The sequence below is a fragment of the Epinephelus fuscoguttatus genome, linkage group LG3, assembly GCF_011397635.1.
Source record: "Epinephelus fuscoguttatus linkage group LG3, E.fuscoguttatus.final_Chr_v1".
Classification (NCBI taxonomy): Eukaryota; Metazoa; Chordata; class Actinopteri; order Perciformes; family Serranidae; genus Epinephelus; species Epinephelus fuscoguttatus.
The window spans coordinates 41,885,606-41,910,639 of NC_064754.1; the positions used below are offsets into that span (position 1 = coordinate 41,885,606).

General features: G+C 41.5%; 1 protein-coding gene across 1 annotated transcript; it reads right to left on the reverse strand.

The window, feature by feature from the left end:
- Window positions 1-1,267: 1,267 nt before the first annotated feature.
- On the reverse strand, window positions 1,268-23,241 carry LOC125885868 (putative methyltransferase NSUN7). Its single transcript, XM_049571674.1, has 13 exons — window positions 23,180-23,241; window positions 20,817-20,945; window positions 18,991-19,173; window positions 17,029-17,087; window positions 15,465-15,601; window positions 14,534-14,686; window positions 13,763-13,946; window positions 12,412-12,625; window positions 12,101-12,244; window positions 11,585-11,686; window positions 11,251-11,368; window positions 5,972-6,092; window positions 1,268-2,200 (listed from the first exon to the last, which is right to left on the reverse strand). Exons 1-13 carry the CDS (start codon window positions 23,220-23,222, stop codon window positions 1,268-1,270), a joined length of 2,520 nt encoding a protein of 839 aa, XP_049427631.1. The 5' UTR covers window positions 23,223-23,241.
- Window positions 23,242-25,034: the final 1,793 nt, after the last annotated feature.

The following is a 25,034-nucleotide window of genomic DNA, read 5'->3' on the forward strand; positions in this document are numbered from 1 at the left end:
GCCGAGAGCCGTTCAGCACCGCGGACAGTCGGACTAATGGGATGTCGAACCAATGGGCTGTCAAACCAATGACATGGACCCAGACAGTGTTAGCTAGCTAGTTGAAAAGTTCAAATCCATGCTTAACAAATGTGACTTTTTAAAGTTACTTATGATGATGAATTATCTTTCACCACGTCGGTAAATCAGTTCATGTAAGTCAAATGCACACTCTTCTACTGAGCATCAAGCAGCAATTATAGCCTGAATACAGCTAGATTATAATAGACTGGAGACAAAACCTTATTTTCTACTACAAGTCGATCATAATGTCATGTGTTTGTGATGATGGTCGTCCACTGACAAACTAACCTTGACAATTTCAGTGTTACAGTGGGTGGATATCTTCATATACTTTATGGAAAAACCCAGCGTTAAAAGAGTAACTGAAGGCATACAAATTGTTCAGTGTATACAGTTTTGTACTGCGGTCACGTCCATGATGTTAAATACAGAGATTTTTCTAATGATGTTTGTTTATCACAGACAGACGTGCTGCCGAGCCAGCAACAAGGACATTAAAGCCATACAAGACATGAACAAGTCCTGATTGAACTGTTATTATGATTCCCATTCTGTCCGCTCCTGTTGACTTGTCCCGTCCCAGTCATTAGATGAATAGCAAATCTGACTCCCATCCAGCGGGAATCCAACAGAAACATTGCGACCCACAGGGTTCCTGAAAAACGTCTGCCACTAGCTCAAAGTGCAAAGATTTTAAGATCATGTACTTGGACTCCCATTAAACCATTAATACTGTAGAGTAATGAAAGTTTCTATGGGTTTCACAGGAGTGTATGAAATAAATATAAATGGGGAATGAAAATAAACTTTGCCTCTTTTCAGCACCCACACTCCACCCTCATAATTTACATACAGTCCCTAAGTGTTACAAATCTAAGGGTTCAGTTTGTAATATTATAAAACAGAACTTTTGCATTTTTACTTAAGTAATGTGTTGCTGTGATAACTTGATTGACTGATCAATTAATTGACTAATCACTTTAGCTGCAGTGTACAAGTACTGAAGTCATACCAGAGAGGAAGAAATGAGTATAACGGCTTAATTATTTTTCACATATTTTTATTTCTTACAATAACATAATTATATCTTTTAAATAATTTCAAATAATTTATTTGGAAATCCTTTATGTTATGGCTGCGCTGACTGCAGAGTCAAAACATGCTGATAATTTAATTTACCACAGCATCAGTGAGCACATTCTTTTTATAATCCAGGCAGAGAGATTAAGGAGGAGGAGGATGCAGATATTTGGGTGAGCTGACAGTGGGAGGTCTGGGACGGCTGCTTAGAGAGGGAACTACCACTCCTGCTGTTGAATAAGCTAGAAGACGTGGAGGAAATTGGTGGCAGGACAAAATCTGCAGGCTTCAACACTTCCTCTGTCACCACCTCTTTCTTCGGTCTGACCAGCTTTCCTCCGGCCTTCCCCGGGCTTTCTGGTTTAGCTTCATCCTTCAGTGTCTTCTCTGCTCTTTCAGGCACTGTGTTGTGTCTCTGCACCTGCTTGGAGGCTGCAGGTGGAGCAGGACGGGCGGGAGAAGAGGTGCTTGAGGCAGTCTGCTGTGATTTAATCGTTACATTGTTACTTAGCTTGTGTGCGAGGGCAGTGATCGGAGACAAGTGGTGGGAGGGTTTAGCAGAGGATATTAACGTCAGTGTAAGACGAGGTATTCTTCTCTGTTTATTTTTTGTAATGCGCCTCTTGTAATGTGATTGGCTGACTTTTCTCTTCTTCTTGTGTCTCTTAGAGTGATGCTTTGAGACTGTGGCAGTTCTGTTGGTTTGTTTTGGTCGTCGTTTTACCTTTCGCTTGTTTCCCTTAATCCCTCCCCCATTCTTTCCTCCCTTATCTTCATCCTTTTTATCCTCCTTTTCCCCCTCTCCGTCCTCACCACATTCACCCTTCTTCTCATTATCTCCTAAAGGTGGATCTTCTCCATTCACGTGCTCCCTTCCTGCCTGCCTCTCTTGACTCGAGGGGGATGAAGGTTTGCTGCTGGCTGATGGGACGCGATTCTTCCTGCTTTTCCCCTTTTTGCTGGTTTTTGATTGTTCAGGAATTATTCCACCCAGGAGGCCCTTTGCTGCTGCCCTTGCCAGCACGTCATGGACTGTTTCTACCTTAGTGGGATCCGCCTGAAAAACAAGGGCAGCTTAAGATTTGATGTGAAGACACAACGCATTAAAACTACAACCCTCTGGGGTAACATAGCACCAAGGAGATCTATACAACAAAACTCAACGCTGTAAAGGAGCCACAGCTATAAAGTTACCCTGCAGAAGAGGAAGAAGAAGAGGAGGAGGTGGAGTTTATATCCTGACAGAGCAGAGTGGGATATCATTTCAAAGGCAACATGATAGTTACTGTCACAAGCCACTCATATTTCCTCCCCCTTATATAGTCATGCTAGCAGCTCTGTGAAGTTGTACTTCGACACAGTGGTGCTTTGAGCTAACAGCATTGTCAGTATGCTAACATACTGTGTGTGTAGCAGGCTTTGTGTTTACCATGTTCACCATCTTAGTTTAGCATGTTAGCATATTAACATTTGCAAATTAGTTCTAAACTGAGAGTACAGTAGCTAGTCAGAAATGTCATGGTCAGTGGCGTAAGGTAGTTACGATGGGCCCTTGTGCACGCCAGTGACTAGTTAAATGGCACACACACACACACACACACACACACACACACACACACACACACACACCACTGACAACTGTGTCTTGTTTCTCTCTTGTCCTTTCTTACTGCCACTTTTTGTTTAAAGGGTGTGACTGCTCGCTGGGTTTGCAGATGTCAGCTTGTCAGTCTTGACAGATTTTGTGCTTGAACTGACTACTGGGTCGTATCGTCTTGTCACATGACGAAATAGAGACTAGACATTAGGCAACATCAACATACATGTTACCCAACAAACATCATTGCATACCTGTATATGATATCAAAGACCAAAGTATTGGAGATTACAGATTAAATTTTGACGAGATGATGGCGCTAAAATTAAAGGCAACATGGTGAGTAATCCATATACAAATGGTCATTCTGCAGGGGAAACACTGCCCTGAATGGGGATAAATTATTTTATTGTGTGGCTCCTCTGGACTTTTGGAATGGATCACACTCTGACAGTGACATGAGTCATTTCTCAGAGGTTGTGATGCACAAAAAAAACTATCTGAAGATTCACAGACATTTCTCTCACAATTTAGGTCTGTGGCAAAAAGTTTTTTGGGCCCAGTGGCATCATGTGACAGACTTGTACTTTGTAATTCCACAGTTTGGCCACTATGTTGAATTGGCTCCAAAGTCCTGTTCAAAGAACTGGCCCTGGGAGCTTGAAACTGAGGGAAACATGAGTGTTCACTGCAATCCATCCAGTAGTTGTTGAAACATTTGGGTTTGTACCACCATGGTGGACTGACTTCTGCCAGGTTCAGAGTTCACAATATTAACCCAACAATAGACTGACCAGACAGACACATGGTGTTGGGAACAAAAATTGCCACTGAGCACAACAAGTGATCACCTCATCCCTGTCGCGTATCATTAAGGTGTTTTCAGCCCAAACAGTTCTGGGGACTCCCTGAAAGGAGCTGCCCACTTGGGAGCTCCCCTGAGAACTACATACTTTGAGGGGGTTTTTTTCTGTTTGCATTCACACCTTAGTAGGAATGCTGAAGTGACGTTAGCCAGCTGGTGGCTGGTAGTGCAACATCTTGCTATCGAAGATTATTATATTTCAGTTTGACAAGTCAAAATTGTATTGTATTGCGCCTCCATAGTCTTTAGACCACTCAAAGCACTTTTTACACTATGCCTCACATTCACCCATTCACACACATATTCATACACTGGTGGCTGAGGCTGCCATGCTAGGTATCACCTGCTACTCAGTTTTTAACACACTCACACACTGATGGAACAGCCATCGGGAGCAATCTTGGGGTTCAGTTTCTTGCCCAAGGATGCTTCGACATGCAGACTGGAGGAGCCGGATTGAACCGCTGATCTTCAGATTAGTGGATGACCTGCTTTACCTCTGAGCCACAGCTGCCTGTATTATTTCCCCCATCGCATATACAGTATATATGCTCAATAAAGCCTGGACTTCACTGTAGAGCAGTGGTCTACCTCCTAAGGTGGTTCAATCCCTGGCCCTGATAATCAGATAGAGCCTGGGATGAGCCTTGGCCACCAGTGTATGAATGTGTGTGTGAATGGGTGAATGGTGCTTGTGTTGTAAAGTGTTTAAGTAGACTTTGCCTCTCTATAGACTCATGTCGCTTGCTTGGTTAAAATACAGTTGTTGCCTGTGGCTAATAAACAAGCTTACCCTGAAAATAGTCCTCCTAATGTGTCTTTGCAGGGAGGTCAGTGTGAGCATTAAGATGAACTGATTCAGCAGAGAGACAAGATGTAGCCAGCAGCTCATCAACACCAACACACACACACTTTGTTCCAAGTGTACATACTGTACTGTATATGTGCAGGAGTAAAACACAGTCTTCATCTGCAGAGACATTCAAACAGAGCATAAATCCCTTCAAATCTCCTGTAAGCCTTTCTCTTCCCCGTCCTCCTCCCTTTGTCTTTCCGTCCGTCTGAATCTTCATATATTGCCTCTTCTCTAATGAAAGTTGAATGATGTTCAGCAGGCTGCTCAAAACACTGCAAATGCATTTTTTATCCACTCTCGAGTGTTTAATCTGACTTTACACTGTTTTTCATTTTTCCTGCTTTGACAGCATTATATGCTGTGAGTCATTCATAAGCCTCAAAACTTTAATTATGCTGCAAAATGAGAGTTTGTAATAAAATGGAGAAGACTGGAATGTGCTGAAGAGAAGCATGAATGATGGCAGTCTGTCAGATGTGTTTTACACAAAAGATTTCTCAGGGTTTTTCATACATTTGCGGACACATCTGTTTCCGGTGTCTGTTTGCTTGTGTCTTTGATTTCAAGGAGACTTCTTGTTGCCTTGCCTCATCTCTCTCTGTGTCTTTATGCTGCCATGTTGTCCATTTCAGATCCCTTTAAATCCTCCTCTAGCACAGTTTGACTGCTGTGGAGTCGTTCATCTGAGCAGCAGTCAAACACTTGTGAATTGCCAATGTAACTTAATCTGCAGCCACAGCTCTTGTGTCTGATGTCGGTTTAGTTAGACATGACGGTCATTAGATTTTTTATTACTGTACTGTCACCAGACAGGTGAGCAAGACACCTCCCCCCCCCGTATCTGCGTGTGTGTCTGTGTGTCTGTGTGTTTGTATTTTTCCAACATAAACACACAGTCCCCTCCCTGCACCATTTTTGGAGCTGCAGGGGATCAAAAGAGCAGCATCTCATTTCCTTCTGTTGTATTTTTCTTCTTTTTATGAGAGGAGCAAGAGGAACGACAGAGGAGGGGGGCAAATAGATTGAGCAACGAGGTGATGCAACAAGACCGGAGGGCTGGAAGAATGATACAGAGAATTATTCATTCATCTTTGCTGTAAAGTACTGAAATGTTTCAGCGGCTCAGGCGTAATTCATCTTTAACTTGTCTCTTTTTTATGGAGTATTGGAATAATGCTGCATGTGTGTGTGTGTGTGTACGTGTGTGTGTATGTGCAGACAAGCCGAGCCGACCGACCTCCCAGCAGACAGACAGTAAAAGAGTGCTGCCTCAGCACTACTGGAAGGTCTCGTCGCAAAGCAATCACACAGAGCACTCACACACACACACACACACACACACACACACACATACACATACTGTACACACAAACACACAAAGAAACACAAACACACACCACAAAACCTCTGTTCACCCTCAATCTCCAAACACAACCTTGCCCTCTACATGTCTCTCAATTTTTTTCCCGTCAGTCTCCACGTCTCATTCGTTTTCCTCCCCCTCTCTCACCTGTCGGGACAGCCGTGCAATGAAGCAGCCGTTGGTGTACTGAGATGTTTCAAGCCTGAAGAACTTGGAGTCGATCGTGTCTCCTGGCGGGGAGTGATCAGGGAAAATCGGACCGTTCACCCTGAGAGGGGGAAGCAGTTGTTAAAGGATGCTATGTAGCATTTAAACATTAATTCATCGCTGCCACATTAATTCAGAGACATATTACTGTCAACACAATGGGAGTATTGCCCACGGGTGTCGTCAGTTTTAGGACATTATACACAGGTATCATAAATTATTCTTGACAACCAAATACAGAAAATGTATCATTTAAATCTTGTGGTCAGTGACACCTTTAATTATTTGTTGAGTGTTTTCAGGCAGGTGGGAGAGAGAACTTTTGCAACTTTTGTAACTTATAAACTGACGCCCAGTTTTTGAGGAATCGGTTGATACAGTAAACACAATAATCATTCATACCAGTGATTGGACAGCAGTTCAATACCAGTGCAACAGTATACTGTGTATGCACAACTGTTTAGTGAAGATGTAAAGGGCCTTTTTCCACTGTAACTTTTGGCCGCGCTGAGTCAATTTGTGTTTCCATTGTCAGTTTAAACGCACCATGGCAAGCCAAGCTGTGCCAGAGATGGACCCTCTCCAGACAAGTGGGCCTTTTCCACTGTCACAAGGCTCATTCGAGCCTGCGCAGATTCGATCACCAGTGATCGCTGCACAATGCATGCCGGTTAGACGTGTGTCCGACTTCATCTCGAGTTGCTCTGACGTCATACATAAGTGGACAGCGACCGCAGTTTTTAGAGCCAGACGCTGCAGTTGCTCTCCACTGACTGCAAGACCCAGGGCATGATGGGAAATGCCTGGCTCTCACTTAACAGCTGATTGGTTTGGATGTTGACTCAACAAGATGACGTTTAATATAAACTCTTAATTTTTGTTGACGGGGTGAGTTTGATTTTATTTGTCTGATTTGAAGGTTTATTCAGTTAACAGAATACATGTGTGGCTGATGGTGATGTTTAGTAGTTACAGACTAAATACATTTATTATAAACTATACAGAGTCTATTGTATATTAACATTGGACTGTTTGTTATTGAAGTATTTCGCATCACAGAGACTTGTGGTCAGTGGGATGTGAGGTTTGTTAAGACAACATCTGTAAAGATGTGAAGCCCTGATTACATCTGACTGATCTTTAATAAAAGCTGTTGTCTTGTTTTTTTTTCCTCTGAAAATATTAATCTAATGGTCAGACACAATTTATTTAGCCTGTGTATTTGAGGGGACAGGTCTGCTCTGCAGCAGCAAACTGACATGATGCTGATTTATTTATTTATTTATTTATTTATTTATTTACATGAGAATTCATGTAAAATGGAGGTTGAACCATGAACATAAGTTACAGATCACCAGCAAAGCATTTTAACAGGCTGTTGTGTCATTGTCAAAACAGTTGTTGGAGACTGCAAACAAAGTGATATATGGGTCTGACAACATTTAATAAATCAGCATCTGATCTTACAGGATGTGAGTGTGTCTGTGACTTCCTGTACAGACTGAAAGCTGCTGGAAACTGTCTGGAAAGTGTCTGACTTCAATGCAGCTATTTGTCACCGCCTCCTGCTGCAGCCATCTGATCTTGTCTACTTTCTTCCAGGTGAGACGCAGTTCATCTCAAACGAGCGTTCTTTTGGCCATGTTGATTTGTGTTTCCATCGCCAGGGGATCCAGCTCAGAGCCTCAGGACAGTCATGTTTATGTGCCACTGCACTGCCAGCTGTCACTGCTGGGTCCTGTTCATTGTATATATGGTATAAGTGCCCTCACCTTAAGATGTGTTGACAAATGTTGGTGAGCAATTCTCAGCAGACCAAACTAACCAACTAAGTTACTATAGAAATGTGATTATGATATGTATAAAAACATACAAATGTATTTCATTTGTTTGTAGACATGTACAATGCCAACATTGTCTTGTGGTGACTGGGCCGGTTGTACCTGTAATCACATCCAACAGTAAAGTTACGATGCACCAACAAACCCCAGAGTACACTTCTATTGCATCACTGCATTAAGTTGCTCTTAAAACTTAAGATTTAACAACCTGGAAAAACTAACTTGTGCTGAATGATAATTCTGTTGTTCTAATCTGTTTGTTTTACTGCCAGTGTCTCTCTATCACATTTTTTCTGCAGTCAAAAATACAGGAATGACTTCTCTTCTATGTTTGAAGTTGAAATGGAAAGCAACATTTTCATATATGAGGGAATCTGTGTGGAGGTAGTTTAGATGAATGTGTGTCTGGTATTAGTTGCTACAGACTATACAGTTGTAAAAAACAACAGGCAGCATGGTGCTACAGTACCTTTGTGTTGTCACTGAACAGGTATAGTAAACACAGAGGTGAAACAGCTGCTGATCGTCTCACTGCACAGCAGTAAGTTGATAAAAGAGCCTCTGTGCCCAAATATAATAACATTTGGATTTCTCTAAGACGATGGATGGTAGGAAATGAGTGGTGTGGAGCAGCAGGCGTGAAACAAACTCTGAAATCTTCTCCACCCCATTCACCCCGACTGTGGGATTAACTACTGTCCCCACAGCAACCACAGCTGATCCTTTATACTGTCGTCAGCGCGGTGACTGTAACCTCTCCATCTCTCACACACAGACACACACAGCTGTACATATACAGTATATAATGTGCAGATATAAGACAGCCTGTCATATTTACAGTAGACAGACATTATTTACTCCTTCCCTCACTCACTCTGTCTCTCTTACAGTCTCTCCTGTGGTCTGTAACTCTCCAAAATTAAGCTCACTGCTCACTGTAATTGGATTCTGCAGTTAGATACGCATGCAGATGTTGAATGAGCAGCTGTTGAGCTGAGCTGTATTTTTATGAGACTGTGAATTTATCTCATATACTCTATGCCTATATATATATATATTTTTTTTTTTTTAATTTTCTGTGTATTCTGATTATGCCACAGTATGAGGACGGACTTGTTACTTGTTGTCTGCATTATGCAAGCAGATGTTTTATAATCATTGCTTATAGCTACAAGGACTGTAGATTTCCCCCTCAGGGTAACCTCAATTTGAGATCAGTGAATGAACAAGGAAGCCTTCTGCAGAAGAGAATAACTAAACTACTACAACTGGTTTCAGTGCAGTTTCGTGCGTATGTAGGTATGTATGTATGTTTATGTGTTTTTAGCCATACTGGAGGTGTTGCCCTTGGGATGGCATTGTTGGTCTGTTGGTAGGTCCCATAGACCAGGCATGTCCAAAATTTGGTCCCGGGCCAATTGTGGCTTGTGGTCTGCCCGGTTAATCAAGCAAGATCACTTTACATTTTTTTCTGTTCACCTCATGACGGCAGGACTATCATACAGTTTGTAGACATGCACCAAGTAAAAGCTACGCATGATGGGCCCTGAAACAGCTACTGTATATTTTACAGTCAACATACATATTAACAATCACCAGCACAAATCTCTATACGACAAAAATACCAAATTAAATAAGAATTTACTTTTTTAAATGGTTTAAATTGGTTTTGTATTAATATTTTATATAGTTTATGTAAAATAAATGAAATAAACACATAATTCTGATATACATTGTCACTGACTATTTCCCAAAAGAAAAAAAAAAGAAACATTGAAAGAGATGGGTTTGCAAGGGCATTTAGGCCAGATGACAGCATTTGTATTTTAATGTGAGTTCTTTCTTGAAAACAGGCATATTTCTGAGGTGGCAAGCTGAAACACTCCCAAGGGCCCCTTCGCTGCTTCAGAGAGAGCGGGCCCTCCAACCACTCTTTCTACAAGCCCTCCCATCCCATGGGCCCCAGTGCATCTGCACTCCCTGCACTGTCTATGTTTACGCCCCTGGATGCCATAGACTGTATAACATAATAGCTCCCCAAAATTTAAGGCAAAACATTTTGATCGACCCCTAGTGTCTGGCCACAGTATAGGTCATGACCCTGCCACCTCCATGTTAGCAGCTGGGACGTATGTGGTACACAGGAAATACATTTTTTCCAAACATAGTTTCTGTCATTTTAGGAAGTTCTTATGACCTTGGTGTATATAAGTGTTTGTCTTTCTGAAAGTTTGGTTTTAATTAGTTATTTGATGCTATAAAAAAGGGGTGGCGTGTCAAACTTGACAGCTGATCAATGGCGCTGCTTGTGATTAAGTCGAGCTGGTGTATTGGCAGGATCTTGACAGCACGGTGAGAACGAGATGCTTTGTCCATCTGTATGTACTGTCTATAGTCAGTCCAGTTTGGTCCAGACTGAAATATCTCAGCAACTATTGGACAGACTGCCATGAAATTATAATCCCCAGAGGAATCTTGCTGAGTTTTGCTGATCCCTAGACTGCTCTTGTAGAGCCACCATGAGGTTGACATCTTTGGCTTTTGGTGAGATATCTTGTCAACTATTGGATGAAATTTGGTTGAGACATTCATGGTGCCCAGAGGATGAATCTAAGTGACTTTAGTGATCTCCTGACTTCTCCAGCAGCATCACCATCAGGTAAAAATGTTGATTTGTGCAATTTTTGCTTTTTTGACCCAAAACTAATGACATTCAAATACTAGCAGGGTAACATGCTATGCTAACAACTACAACATGGTAGCTACCTGCTTTGCATCAGCATGTTAGCACTGTCATTGTGAGCATGTTAGCATGCTGCCATTAGCATTTGGCACAGCTTCACAGAGCTGCTGGTGCATCTGTAGACTCTTAAGATTGAAGATGTGCAGGTTGGTTTTATATTTGGCATGTTGTTTGATCTCAGGGAAAGCAATGGCCCTGATGGATGAGCATAAATTCAATAATCTGACAGAATCTCAGTCACACTGAGCGCACAATCAACTTCAAAGTAAATTTTATATTAAAGCAGGTGAGCTTCACTGTGAGCTGCCAATCAGCTTGTCACTCTCTGTCACAGGCTGGTTGGGTAGCAGAGGGAAAACAGTGTCTAAATGCTTTCAGCTTAGTGTTTCCCTTTGAATGTTCCTCGAATTACTTTTTCTAAAAAAAAAAAAAAAAACCCTTATCACTTTATGTCTGGCCTGTCGAGGAAACAGTACACTACCAATTTCATCTTTCTCATATTTGTGGTTTGAGCCTGTGGACTTGTAATGAAAAGTCTGAGTGCATAATTAAAAGCTTAATAGAGAGAGAACTGATACCTGCACAAAGAGAGAGCAGGTGTGTGTGTGTGTGTGTGTGTGTGTGTGTGTGTTTACCTGAAGGGCAGCAGTTTGGGAGGAGTATGTGTTTTCTCTAACACTCTCTTCACCAGCTGTTCATTTTCCTCAGGATACACTGAGCGCGTGCAGTAGACCACCGTCTGGACCTTTGGGACTTACGGAAAAGGGGAGAATACAAACAGTTATCCTCAGTTCTGCTCTTAAAGTGCCGACATCTTATATCAAGATATAAACAGGAGAAACAACTGCACAGACAGTGTTTTAGTAGTCTGTTTATTTCTGTTTAATATAGTGCTTCATTGCTTGCCTATCTTTGTGTGTGTATGTGTGTGTGTGTGTGTGAGTGTGCATGCTTTTAATATATACTCACATGAGAGAGCATGTGCTAGTAGTCGTGCCTGCTGGGCGGTTATTGTGTGTATTTTGCTGTGGGATACATAACTTCGACACAAGTCTGGCAGTAGATCCCAGTCTGTCAACAGAACCAAACTTATTTATACTTAACAAAAATTTAAACATAACACCTTTGTTTGTACTCCTATTTTTCACAGGTTTGAGTTAGAGATAGATATATGTCTCAATAGACATATGTCAAATTTTGGTCACAATTTTTTTAAAATCAGTATTAGTGAGCACTTCTCCTTTTCAAAGATAATCCATCCGAACGCATTTGTGACCAGAATCTAACAGGTATAAATCTATTGAGTGCATGAAAAAGTCATACAGCTTGAACTTAAACCTGTGAAAAAAGGGCGCACAAACTAAAGGGTTTACATTTTTGCTCAGTGTAGCATTTTTTATCATACTTGACAAATTTAATAAAAAGACACTACCTTTATCAATATTTCTATGTATTTATTTCCCTATAAGTTCATTTGTTACGTACCTCCATGTTCACTGTGGATGGTAGGCACGGGGTCATTGAGTGCAGAGGACGAACACTGAGGCAGTACTATGATGACCTTTAAACGCTGGACAGCAGCGTCCCACTCATCCAGACCAAGAAAGGCTTCTGAGAGTACTCGCACATCTACATTGGACATGAATGGCATCAGAAATGTCATGCGAAAGTACAGAAGTTGTGCTCATAGATTAGAATGGAAAAAGCCTAAAAAAATGTCCATTACACTTACATAACAGGCCTGCATTAAATACTTTTAGAATATATTTTGTCTCTACACTCCTTTTATCACTCACTTTTGAGGTCCATTTGTGTGAGTAGTTCTTGTATGTCCTCTATGTGTGAGGGAGTGTGATCAGCTCCACACACCAACACTCGGACAGAGCGGGCAGAGGCCGCCACAGCGATGTGAGCCACAGTCATAGCTGAGAAGGACCCCGCCACCAGGACATCTCCATTATCAAACAGCAGGGGGCGTAATGTGCTCACTGCCACGCACACACTCCTGTCCTGCAACAAGAGACACACAGATGCACACATCTTATTCAGACATACAGAGTATTCTCCAATAAATCTGCCTTTAATGAAGTGTACATACATAAACATGTCATCAGTGCGCCATAAGTAGAGGAACCGTAAGATTAGCGTCATTTGTGCTGAATGGTTGACCAGTGAGGATAAGAAGAATATCTAAATTTACTCTGCTGGTGCAGTTCTTTTTTTAAAGGGACAGTTCACCTCAAAATCAAAACTACATATTCTTACGTCTTACCTGTAGTGCTGTTTATCAGTCTAGATAGTGAGTTGCTGAGAGTTGGAGATATCGGCTGTAGAGATGTCTGCCTTCTCTCCAATATAGTGGAACTAGTTGGCACTCAGCTTGTGGTGCTCAAAGCACCAAAAAAAGTGCATCGGAAAAACTCATCAGCAATGTCTGTTTCCAGAAATCATGACCCGGTCACTCAAGATGATCCACAGACCTTGTGAGGAGATTAATGTGGGAATTATTTTCTTTCTTCTGAACAACACCTTCCAACTGCACTGCACAGAAGGAAGCGTGCATCTACTGCTAGCTAACCTAGCACCACTGAGCTAGCTAACATTACAGCTCAGTTGAGGATCTGATACATTTTGTACTGTCACGAAACTGCTCACAACAAGGTCTGTGGATTATCTTGAGTAACCGGGTCATGATTCCTGGAAAGAAAAATTGATGTTGACTTTTTCAAATGCATTTTTTGGTGCTTGGAGCGCCACAAGCTTAGCACCATCTAGTTATATTATACTGGAGAGAGGACAGACATCTTTATGGCTGATATGTCCAACACTCGGCAACTCATACCAAGACAATCTAAATTTATATATAGCATTATAGGTAATAGAAAAAATACATAGTTTTGACTTTGGGGATTAACTGTCCCTTTTATTTCATTTTTCAATTCCACTTACGAAAATCAAGAGCCAGTAAAGTAAAACTACTTCTACTTCAGTTGGACATGTACTCTTTCCATCAGTCAGTCTTGTACCTGTCTTCTAAAATTACCTTCAAAAGCACCCGAGGGAGGAGAGCACATTTCTCATTAATGAGTGTTACCTATATTAAGCTCAATTACACACTTCACTACACGCACAAGTTCATATACGTACCTGTGTGTTTAGTGCATGTGTAGTTATGAGGCTGCTGTGCTGCAGCACAGCATGAAGCTGTTGGGAGAAGACAAGTGTGTCTGGACAGAGAGGGTCTCTGCAGAACGTTGCCTCCTTGACGTCAGCGATGATCTTCACTTCACACAAGCCAGCGCTTTTTAACGCTTCACACACTTCCTCAACACTACAGAGAAGATAAGAAGTAGAGGATATTTATGACAAATATTGTGACTCAAATGCACTGCAGGTTTTTCTGTTAAACATTGTTGCAGCATTTTAAGCTTTGCATCAATAACCACGGGAGTACTTTTTACCCCCAAGCTAAAAGAATGCTGAACCCTTCTGTCTCAGATACGCCCCACTAAACTTCACTCACCATTAACTTCGTACTGCAGTCCCCCCAAACAGAGCCTGTCATATTAAACTCAGTGTCATTCTATGAACAGCCATTCTGTTAAACACTGACGTCATGTGCTCCTATAGAACTAAATAGATTATATGTGAAGTCTATGTGCCATAGAGAAGAACAGAGGAGTCCTGCTGAATGCACAAGAGTCAAATAGATAATTTAATATGTTCAATATGTCCTTAAATGCAGGCGGTTCAGGACATGAGAAAATATCAAATAAGAACAGAATGAATGTGTGAACAAGTGTGAAATAAACAAATGACTGCATGACCCTCTTTCTGCGTGTGTGTGTGTGTGTGTGAGAGAGAGAGAGATAGATAGAGAGAGAGAGAGAGAGAGAGAGAGAGAGAGAGAGAGCGTACCTTGTCTTGTGAGTATTGACCCAGGCGTAAAGTGGCAGGCATTTTGCTCTGTTCTGTTTGGTCCTGACAGGATCAGACAGAAAACGGGAGACGCTTTGCAGATTCTGTTTTACTCTGTACCGAGCTAGAGATGCTGCCAGCTTGGTCTTACACCTGCAACAAACACAACAGCCTGATTAACGTAAGCATATATCATGTCACTTTTTTATGTCTTTCACCTTCAGTTTGTTTGCTTTCCAGATTTAACTACAATTTCAAAGTTGCATTAGCAGTAAACTCTTAAAGCTACAGTTGGTAACTTTTATGAAAATAACATTGTGGCATATTTGCTGAAACTGTCACTATATTCTGAAAGAAGTACATCAGTCACTAAACCAACTGACCGACCGGTCAATCAATCAATCAATCAATCAATCAATCAATCAATCATTAATTTATTTGTCACATGAAATTATACAAGGCACAACTCCAGTGAAATATGATCCCATCAGCTCCTTCAACTTGTGCAGTGTAATTTAGTCCTTTTGCATCTGCTTGTTGGCTGCTTTATAATTGTCCATGTTTCTGGATGGCTCTGGTATGGTTGCTCCTGAAGAACAACAGCAGCGCCGCTCTGCTGCCACGTGTGAAGGGTGTATAGCAGGGAACCACAGCAGGAGCAGGACAACACCTCACATTTCTATCATGACACCAGTCCTTACTGACTGTAAAGCACACACCTCCTCTCCTTCTCTCACTAGAGTCTTCTGCTCTGTCTGGCTTGTCTGTTATATCCTGTGTGTTATGAGTCCTGAGAGGTTATTTGTGCAGACTGTGAAAACAAATTTCCTCTATAGAGGACAATAAAGGTTGAATCTGAATCTACAGCTTTAAATGCAAGATGTTAATGCTTAACACCTACACATGCCTGCGCGCACACATGCACACACACCTCTGCAGACTGCTCTCCAGATTCCTGACTTCCTGTGCAGGCTCCTCCCCTTCCTTTTTTGAATGTTCATGCAACAGAAACCTTCGGTCCTGGAAGTCAAACAGCATCACCATCGCCAATGGCAACAGGTCGCTGGACTGAAAAACATGGGCGTTTTTATCATCATCGTCATGATCATCATCATCATCATCATATAGAATATACAGACATGTTGGCAAAATACCTTGTTTTCAACATTTTGACTTGTCATGATTGCAAGAAAACCACAGTTCCAAAATAAATTTTGTTAACAATGACTCAGTTCCACCAAGTGTCCCAGTAAGTCATGACCGTGAACCAGCCTGCATAAAACCAGGACCCTGGAACTAACTCACCTAAACACAGTACAGTCATTTTTAATGTCATCGATTACACTTGTACTTTTCCTGCTATGACAAAAATGTCTGCTGTGAAGAAGATCAATTGTGATCATCTTCAGTGATAATTAATATCTTTGGCCACCTGGGGGCAGTGGAAACAAGTTGTAAACACAACGATGATTCTCATCTGTCTGCAAATAATAACAATTACACATACAGCAGATATGGAGCAACATTAGAATGCATTAAGAATCATGTTTTTGGCCACCAGGTGAATGTAAGTCCAGTATTCAATTTCTTTTGACTCTGTTTTTGGTCTCCACCAACTATAATATTAACCATAATATCTGTCTCTTTAGCTGCTAAATGCTGCACTATGTTCACCAGCTAGTCTCTAACTGTATGTGTGTTAGCTGTTTGCTGCTGAGCAGGAGGTGTACATGGGCTATAGGGCTCTTTGTTTCTTTTTTTTTTTTCTTGCTAAAAACAACTTCCTGCTGCATCTGTGGGTTTGTCGCTACAAGCAACCCCTTTCACATTACATTCATTCCTAATATTAGGAAAATGATCAGCAAGCCTTTTCCCAAATTTACCTTTCTGTCTTTTATAGCCGCATGAACACCATTCTTTCCATAAACTTCAATTAACAATGTGTGTGTGTGTGTGTGTGTGTGTGTGTGTGTGTGTGTGTGTGTGTGTGTGTGTGTGAATATGTATATTGCACCAAAGAGGCGAATGGAATCACTAAGAGCTGAGCAGCTTTTATAGTCACACTTGCAGGCTAATGATCTGCCAGCCTGCTCTATGTTTCACCCATTCCTCAATAAAGTCATCCATTACACACACACACACACACACACACACACACACACACACACAGGTTAGATGTGTCTCTTTATCCATGTATGTGTCATTGCACAGTGTTTTATAGACAGTGTTTTATAGTGTCCCAGTAGGAGGGTGCGTCTGCCTCTCTCCTGTGTGCACCATTTGCCACCTATAACCAGCCAGACTCCGTCCAGATCTGAATACAAATGGCCTTTAACTGCATCCCTGTCACCCTCACTTATTCTCACAGAACACAGCTACTTTATCCGAAGACAGATAACTCCCAGACAGTTTAACAGTCAATAAGTAAGTGCTGAGGTGTTTGTACTTTCAGTTTTGGGTTTGAGACCACTCATGTTAAATCTGGTGGGACTCACAATGTGCTGAGAAGTGTGGAAGCAGCTGTCAGTGATGATGTCCTCCAGTAAATCTTGGTCTAGGAGAAAAACGATGTTGTTAATGGGCAGAAAAAATATCAAAACATCAGTTGGATTTCATATCAAACACATTAAAGCTAATAGAGAGAAATCTTAAAGGCTCAGTTCACCCAAACTGCTAAAATTGACATTTATAGCTACACAAAAATAAAATCAAGGTATCCTTATGAAACAGTTCGTATGATTTCTTATGAATCAGTGCCACAAGCATAGTTGGGTGTCCCGTGGGTGTCGGTAGCGTAGTGGATAGTGCCGGCGCCCCATGTACAGAGGCATCGCCTCTCTGCAGTGGCCAAGGGTTCAAATCTGGCTCGTGGCCCTTTGCTGCATGTCAGCCCCCACTCTCTCTCTGTCTCCCCATTTCACTCTCTGTCCTGTCAATAAAGACAAAAAGCCCATAAAAATAATCTTTAAAAAAAAATGGTTGGGTGTCTCGTTCTCAACTAGGCCCTATTATAGGATCTGATACCAGACTCCTAGACTGCGCCAGGAATATAAACCAAAAAAGTTTCTACAGCTTCCAGGTATACCTGCGCTATATGTGGCCCCATGATGTGCCATAGTGTTTCTCTGGCATGGCCCCGCCTGTTTACATTGTAATGACATCCCAAATTTTTAAATGGGAAAATGCGTTTTGGGCTGCAAGGGATTTTTTGCTGCAGTGCAGTTAGTGGCCATGGGGAAAAAAATGGTAGCAAGGTTTAGCGGCATTGCTAAGGCAGCGTAACATTATGACATGATGTGACCTGTTGACGTAACTTAACGTTTTGTTTCCACATGGTCACGAACACCGGTCTCCTGGGTGCTGTTTGAACCAACCATCTCCTCAACCTTCTTCCCTATGAAGACTTTATCGTCATTTATATTACATGGCCTCACTTCCTTGTTTGCCCCTGACAGCCTGCAGTGCATAGGTCATATGATTACATCTTATATCTTGGCTATTAATTACATGGTTATATGCGAATTACAGTGCATTACTTTTTGTAGTTGTAAATGCCAACAGTGAATCAGAACAGCACTGCTCCATCCAGTTTAGTCTTGGCAAGGTGCTGGAAACATCAATAAGTCCAAACAGGTAGAAAAGATTTCCGCACTATGACATCTATGCAGTGTTTCACTTTATTCTTGAGCTTTCGGTCTGTTAGATCTTTATCAGAGCGTACATCTGATGAAGGTTTAATAGACCAAAGCTCAAGAATAAAGTGGAACACTGTGTCAGATGTAAGTGAGTGGAAATCCATTCTGCCAGTTCTTGCAGCGAATGAAATTGTGTGAATTGGACTAATAGATACTTATCAGTGCAGCTTTTTCACTGCTCCCAGCAATACAGACATACAAGTCAATTCAGATGCACTGTACTGAGGTGGCAGCAGACATCTCAGAGAGCAATAGCTCCAAAGCTGGCCAAATAAAATCAAAACTATCTGCAGATACCTGTCACCCCCTACATGTGCAGTCAAATACTGTGTGTGCCTGCTCTGCCCTGTGTGTACATGTTCCTTTGTGTGTGTGGCATTGTGTGTGTGTGTGTGTGTGTGTCCATGCCATGCACCCTCTTATCGCCTCCCATACAGACATCTGCTGCACCTCCAGCTCAAGTAATTTGCAGTCACATGGAGAAATGTAATGTATGACTACATATACTATTTAATCTACAGTCTGCAGTTGAAGCCGCTTTTCAAAAGCGGATATTGGAGTTGACACATGCTGAAGCTCCACTGGCATTCATTATGGAGATAAGGCTTCCTTATAGGAGGTGAGTAAGGTCTGCAGAGATAGCAGGAGAGTAGATCAAATTAATTTCTCCCTGACTTTATGTTTAACCATCAGCCTGTGCTCTCCAGGCAGGGTGCGTGCTTCTACTTAAATCTCAAAGTTAGTAACTTCAGTAATTAATACATTTAAGTGTGTTGAAGGCGAGTTGGTAGGCCTGTCTCTGGGTGGCTTTGTCGCCACTCTCTGGTAGTGGCGCGTCTGTCTTCTTCCCATAATGCAGAAGTTGTTGTGCGGTCTGCTTCTCTGTACGCAGCTGCTGGAAAACATCTGCTGCCTGCAGGTAGGCCTGATCTGAAGGAGGAGAGACTGTAGAGAGAGGGATGAAGCAAGGAGAATGAATTGGGAAGGGTGAGGAAGAATAGAGGTTTGTGGGATATTAAAGTAGAGCGTTGATTCAAATTGGAGAGAGAGGATACAAGGAAATGTCATGAAAGGAGGTGAGGAGACATCAGATGAATTAAGTTACAGTGCATGCCCTTAGAAATGATACTGCTGACTGATACTGTAGCTGCTAACAGTAGGAGGTTTAGATATCAATAGGCAGTTGGCCTTTGTCACAGCAGACATTTTATCCTAAGCCCTAACTTTAGGATAAAGTTTTTTTCTTCTGCTTCAGCTGCGGCCTAGAGCTCAGCTATAGGTGACTGCAACCTGAGGCCACACAGGTATATCTGAGAGCCTTGTCTTTGTTTTCACAATAAAAGCCCTTGCCCTTTGTCCGGTGTTGAACTCATGGATGGATTACTGAACGGGCCTAACGGGCACAGGCCCAGGGGCCCAAAGTGTCAGAGGGCCCCCTGTGGCCTTCACCTGCAAAATGTCACTCCAAGACACTTAAATACATGACAACCAAAAGGGGCAAAACAAGTGACTCAAAATCACTACAAAGAGCCGCAAAACAACCTTGAACACACACAAAATGACCAAGAAGACACAAAAATAACTGCTAAGACACACAAAATGTCTACAAAGAGACGCTAAGGAACTACAAAGAGACTCAAAACGACCACAAAGACACACAAAATTTCTACAAAGACATTCAAAGCAAATACAAAGAGAAAGGAAGAAACTACAAAGATATGCAAAATGACTTTAAAGACACACAACGTGTCTATAAAGACATTCAAAGCACCTACAAAGAGACACAAAGAAACTCAAAATGTGTGCAAGGAGAGACAAAAAGACAACAAAGACACACAAGAAAACTGTAGACAAACAAAACCACAACAAAGAGATGCAAAGCAACTGCAAAGAGACTTAAAATGACCAAGAAGACACAAAAAAAAAACCACAGACTCACAAAATGACTCCAAAGACACAAAATTACAACAAAGAGATTCAAAGGAACTTACGAAGAGACACACAGCAAATACAAAGAAACTCAAAATGCCTACAAAGACACAAAAAACACCTCAAAGAGACACAAAATGACAACAAAGAGATGCAAAACAGCTGCAAAGAAGCTCACATGACAACAAAAAAGGAGCAAAACAACCACACAGTAACTCAAAATCACTACAAAGAGACACAAATCAACTACAGTTAGACTCAAAATGACCAGTAAGAGACACAAAACAGCTGTAAAGAGACTGAAACTCACAGCAATTACACAAAGGTACAAAACCACCACAAAGAGACACAAAACCAAAGTGAAATGCATTACAACAACAAAGAGAACCCGCAGAAAGACAAAATGGCCACAGAGAGATGCAAAACAACAAAATGAGGCATTTCTCCTGTGTAGGAGAGCTGGTGGGGCCTTGTGCATGCCTGTGCCCAGGGGCCCATTGTCTCATAATCCGCCCATGGTTGAACTGACATTTTCATTAAATAAAATGAAGTTTGATCAGTGTACGCCCGTGCTTTTCTTACAGCCTGCTTGATAAATCTTTGAATATACACTGACTCCTTACACTGTGCTACAAAAGAGGGTTGAATAAGAATCTTACCTGCTGAAGGTAAAGGTGCATGAAGAGGGGGAAGAGGAGGTAAAAATGATACGGGCTCCTTGTGGTCCTGATGTGAGATGAAGACCTCCTCTGTCACAGAGCTCGTGTTCACATCCTCACTGCAGCCCACTGTGAGAGAGGGGGAACAGCTTATATTACACACTCACACAAAACAAACAAACACAACAGCAGCATAAAAACCTTACCTTTGCCTGCCATGATCACAGCAACAACACCAAACACTTGTCAAGCCTGTCTGTAAACACTTTTCAGTCTGTCTCTCACCATTTATGTCTTCTACTCTTTTATGCTCCCGCCAGCCTCTGCTGAGGCAGCTCACATCTAAACAGACACAAACATTGTTTGTTTACAGAGTTGAATCTGAGCTGTGCAAATGTAAATAAGACGCATAGTGCCAGTCAGGGCTGACATGTGATCCACCCTCCAGTTTGTGTGAATGTGAGACAGTGCGGCTGTTGGACGCCGTGGGTAATTGGGCTCCTCCTGGTGCAATTAGACGGCCAGTCACATACATCAGCATGAATAAATTATAGGCCGCTGTCCGACACCGGACAAAGGTCCACCTCTCACTGACCTGCTTCACTTGTTTTTGTGCAGTTTCTCTCTCACTCTCTCTCTCTCTCTCTCTCTCTCCCTCTCTCTCTCTCTCACTCACTCACACACACACACACACACACACACACACAAACACACACAAACAAATATGAAACAACAGTATACAGGATGTGGTTTGATTACAGAGGCGGAAAAGGTGCTCAGATCTTGTACTTCAGTAAAAGTATTAATACCACATTGTAGAAGTAGTCGGTGACAACTAAAAGCCCTGCAATCAAAACCTTACTTAAGTAAATGTACATTAATATGAGCATAAAACAATATACTTAAAAGTAAAAGTACTCATTATGCAGAATGGCCCATTGCAGAATAATATATATCATACTATTGGATTATAATTATTGATGCATTATTGTGCTCATCACTTCAGTGTCGCAGCTGCAAAGCTGGAGCTCATTTGTATTACTTCATACACTGCTGGGTAGGTTAATCTTTACGTAACAACCTATTGTACTTCATTAAGTTTATATTTTAGATTAATAATCTGAATCTGCAACGTAACTACAATCATCAAATAAATGGAGGGGAGTGCCTCAGAATTGTTCTTAAGATTTTAGGTCATTTAGTGTTGTCTGGTGGTGAGGATTGCATCTTGCAACCACCTGAAACTTCTCCTGTTTAGAATTCCTTCTGTGTTCATTCATCATTGAGAAGGTTAACCAGAAGTGAAATCTCTCCAAAACAAATGCACCCAGTGAATAAAACCAGTAAAGTCCTTGTAAAAAGCAGTTTGATAGAGCTGCAGAAAGGCAGCTTGTTTAGCGCCTGTTGTGCATTTGTTTTTTTTCCACCGATAACTGAATTTAACTTAACTAATAACTTAAGATTCAGACATTCAGGAGGTTTTCACCAAAAGACATATTAGCCGCAAATTTTTCCTCCTCTCCAAAACACATAGGCATGGTGATTTAAATTGGTAAAAACACTATGTAAAGCAGTTTCACGTTGGAAAAAACAACATTTTACCAACACTCTTGCTGCGTAGGGGCTGCTAACTACTATAGCTGATGGGAAAACGCAAAAATGCAGAAAAGCAAAAACGCAAAATGCAAATGGCTCTGTCTAGAGCCAGTGTTTGGTTTGTCCGCTCTGGGCTACTGTAGAAAGATGGCAGTGCAAAATGGTGATCTCTGTAGATGAGGACCCGCTCCATCAATCTAAGGTAACGAAAATAAAATGATTCTTATTTTAAGAATTTATTTCCAAATAAGATATAGTGGAGTAGAAGTAAAAAGTAGCAGGAAATGCATATACTCAAGTAAAGTACTTGAGCAAATGCACTCAGTTACTTTCTTCCACTGGATTGAAAGCAGTGATGTAGGTCTTTGGATGACATCACTTGACTTGACAATGAGAGCTGGCACCTGAGGGATTAACATCAGGAAGTTACTTGGCACACTAGCCTCTAATTAAAGTGGATTAATAGAGAGAAACACAGACAGAACGTAATCAGCTTTCACAGCTCTCATCAATGTTTAAGCACAAAGTTGGAACTGACCAGAAATGTGCAGCGTGTCCAATAAGGCCATGTCAGTGCAAATGGAATAAATTAATGAATATCAAACAGCAGTGATTTAATGAGTGTGAGGCAGTTTCCTCTGCTCCACAGGCAGGAGAAACTCTTAAGTCCACTTTAGAGGAGCAGGACTGGAAGAAAAGGCTACAGCGGCTTAGTGTAATCTGCATAGACGATGATGGGCTGTTTAAAATTGCATAGCAGGTCTTACCTTTGTCATTCAGAATCCCCCTCACAGGAGGAACACAGCTCATCTTCTCAAAGAAATGCAGCCTGAGCAAATATCCAGACTCTGACCACCAACCTCAAACTGGTGGTCTCTGCTCTGCACTGGGTATCACATAGTGTCCCAGTGAATTAGAGTACTTCATACACTCATCACCTCTTTGTCTTGCGTGGTTTTGTTCTGTCCTGAGTTTGAAATACCATGGCAACAATATGATAATGAAGGAGGCCTTTCTTCTGTGAGACAGATATACAGTAAAAATATATAATATATTCTGTTTTTATTACCTTTAATACTGACAGGTCACCATCATGTGTTATCCCTGTAAGAGTCTTGTTCAGAGTATGCAGTACAGTATACAGTACCGTGTCTGACCAGTTGGACTTGTTGTAAACTTTATTCATACTGTCTCCTGATGAGTGACAGCAGGGAGGCATCAGATAGGCAGACCAGATTGAGACTGCCCCCTACTGGCCGCTGCAGTGCTTCACATCTCAAGCTGTGGTTCAGATGTAATTCATTTCATTCATGCACCATTTACACTGGGGACACTGAGGACATTTCTTCATCACTTTTAAAAGCATACTTTGTTAAAATTTCGACACATACCAGCTCTTAAAGTCTGGGAGTTATAAGTTAATTAAATTAATGAATGTGTCATTAACATCATTAGGTGCCACATGCACATTTAAAGAGTTACTTCTCCGAACAAAGAGGACTGAAGACTTAGAAGGGAAACTTGTAAATGAGAAAAGTTCATCTACAAGAGAAAATAAGTATGTGAAAGCAATACAAGTGCTTGACACCAACTACTCTGACCTCATACTGATCTCCCCATTACAGTATCTAAAATCACACAGAGCAGGTTAGGAACACTATGTCAAAAAGGTTTTTTTCTCCAAACCAGTTTTCAACATACGTAAAGTGATGCCCTTGGCCAAAGGACTCACAGTACCAGAAACCCTGTTGAGTAAAAGTGACTTTGAAAATGCAACATCGGTCCATCCCCTGTTATCACATCCCGCCTACACAGGCTATTTATATTAGCTACGAATTGCATGAGAGAACTTGCTCTGCGTAGGTTAACATTCTTGTGAAACGTAACAAAGGTAACTTCATTTGGCATGTCACAGCAATGTCAGCGGCTGGGACTCTTCCTTTTGTGTGCAGTGCAATAGTACAGTTATGGGATCTAGGGCGTCTCACCACAGCCCCTTGGAGCTGTTAGAAAAGTTCCTTTACATCCTGAGAGCTCTTTTCATGCTGAGTCTAAAAAATTGGTTGTAGATTAACCATTTCATCAAAATGACTCTCTGCAGCCAGAGGAGGCTACATGAGTTATTATTTGTGACCTGCTGCTTCTTATTGTTTTCCTTTTCTCCTCTGAATATAGTTTTGCTTATCTGGCTCGGTGTTGCTAGAATCCCAGCAGAAGCCATTGCTCAGCTGCTGTAGGTAGGTAGGCCTACAATCAATGTCAAACACTGTACTGTGTCTCTGTTTCATTGCTTTCAATTGTATAAAAGTGGAAAACTAGAATTTAAAATGAGTGTTCTGTAGGCTACATCATTTTTATTTGTGCTAGTCTGGTAAAGTGTTATTAGACTAAATAGAAAATGATTAGCTTCTCTCAACGTTATGCTAAATTCCTCAGAACTTTAGCGAGCTAGTATACATTCTGTACATTAGCTAGCCAACAGAGAATTTATTCTGAGTATATGCTACATTCTAGCTTTATGTTGGCATCATTTGTAGAGGGAAAACTCATTTTTACAACTCCCTACATGATATTGCTTCATATTGTAACATCATAACACTTCACTTCAACCAGGACATGTAT

Excerpts from the sequence above, each read along its gene's own strand:
- LOC125885868 (XM_049571674.1), bottom strand. The coding sequence starts at position 23,222 with ATGAGCTGTGTTCCTCCTGTGAGGGGGATTCTGAATGACAAAG. Across the intron at positions 12,626-13,762 it reads CACATGCACTAAACACACAG|GACAGGAGTGTGTGCGTGGC; the intron begins GTACGTATATGA and ends CTCTTGTTGCAG. Across the intron at positions 12,245-12,411 it reads CACACAAATGGACCTCAAAA|ATGTGCGAGTACTCTCAGAA; the intron begins GTGAGTGATAAA and ends TGTCCAATGTAG.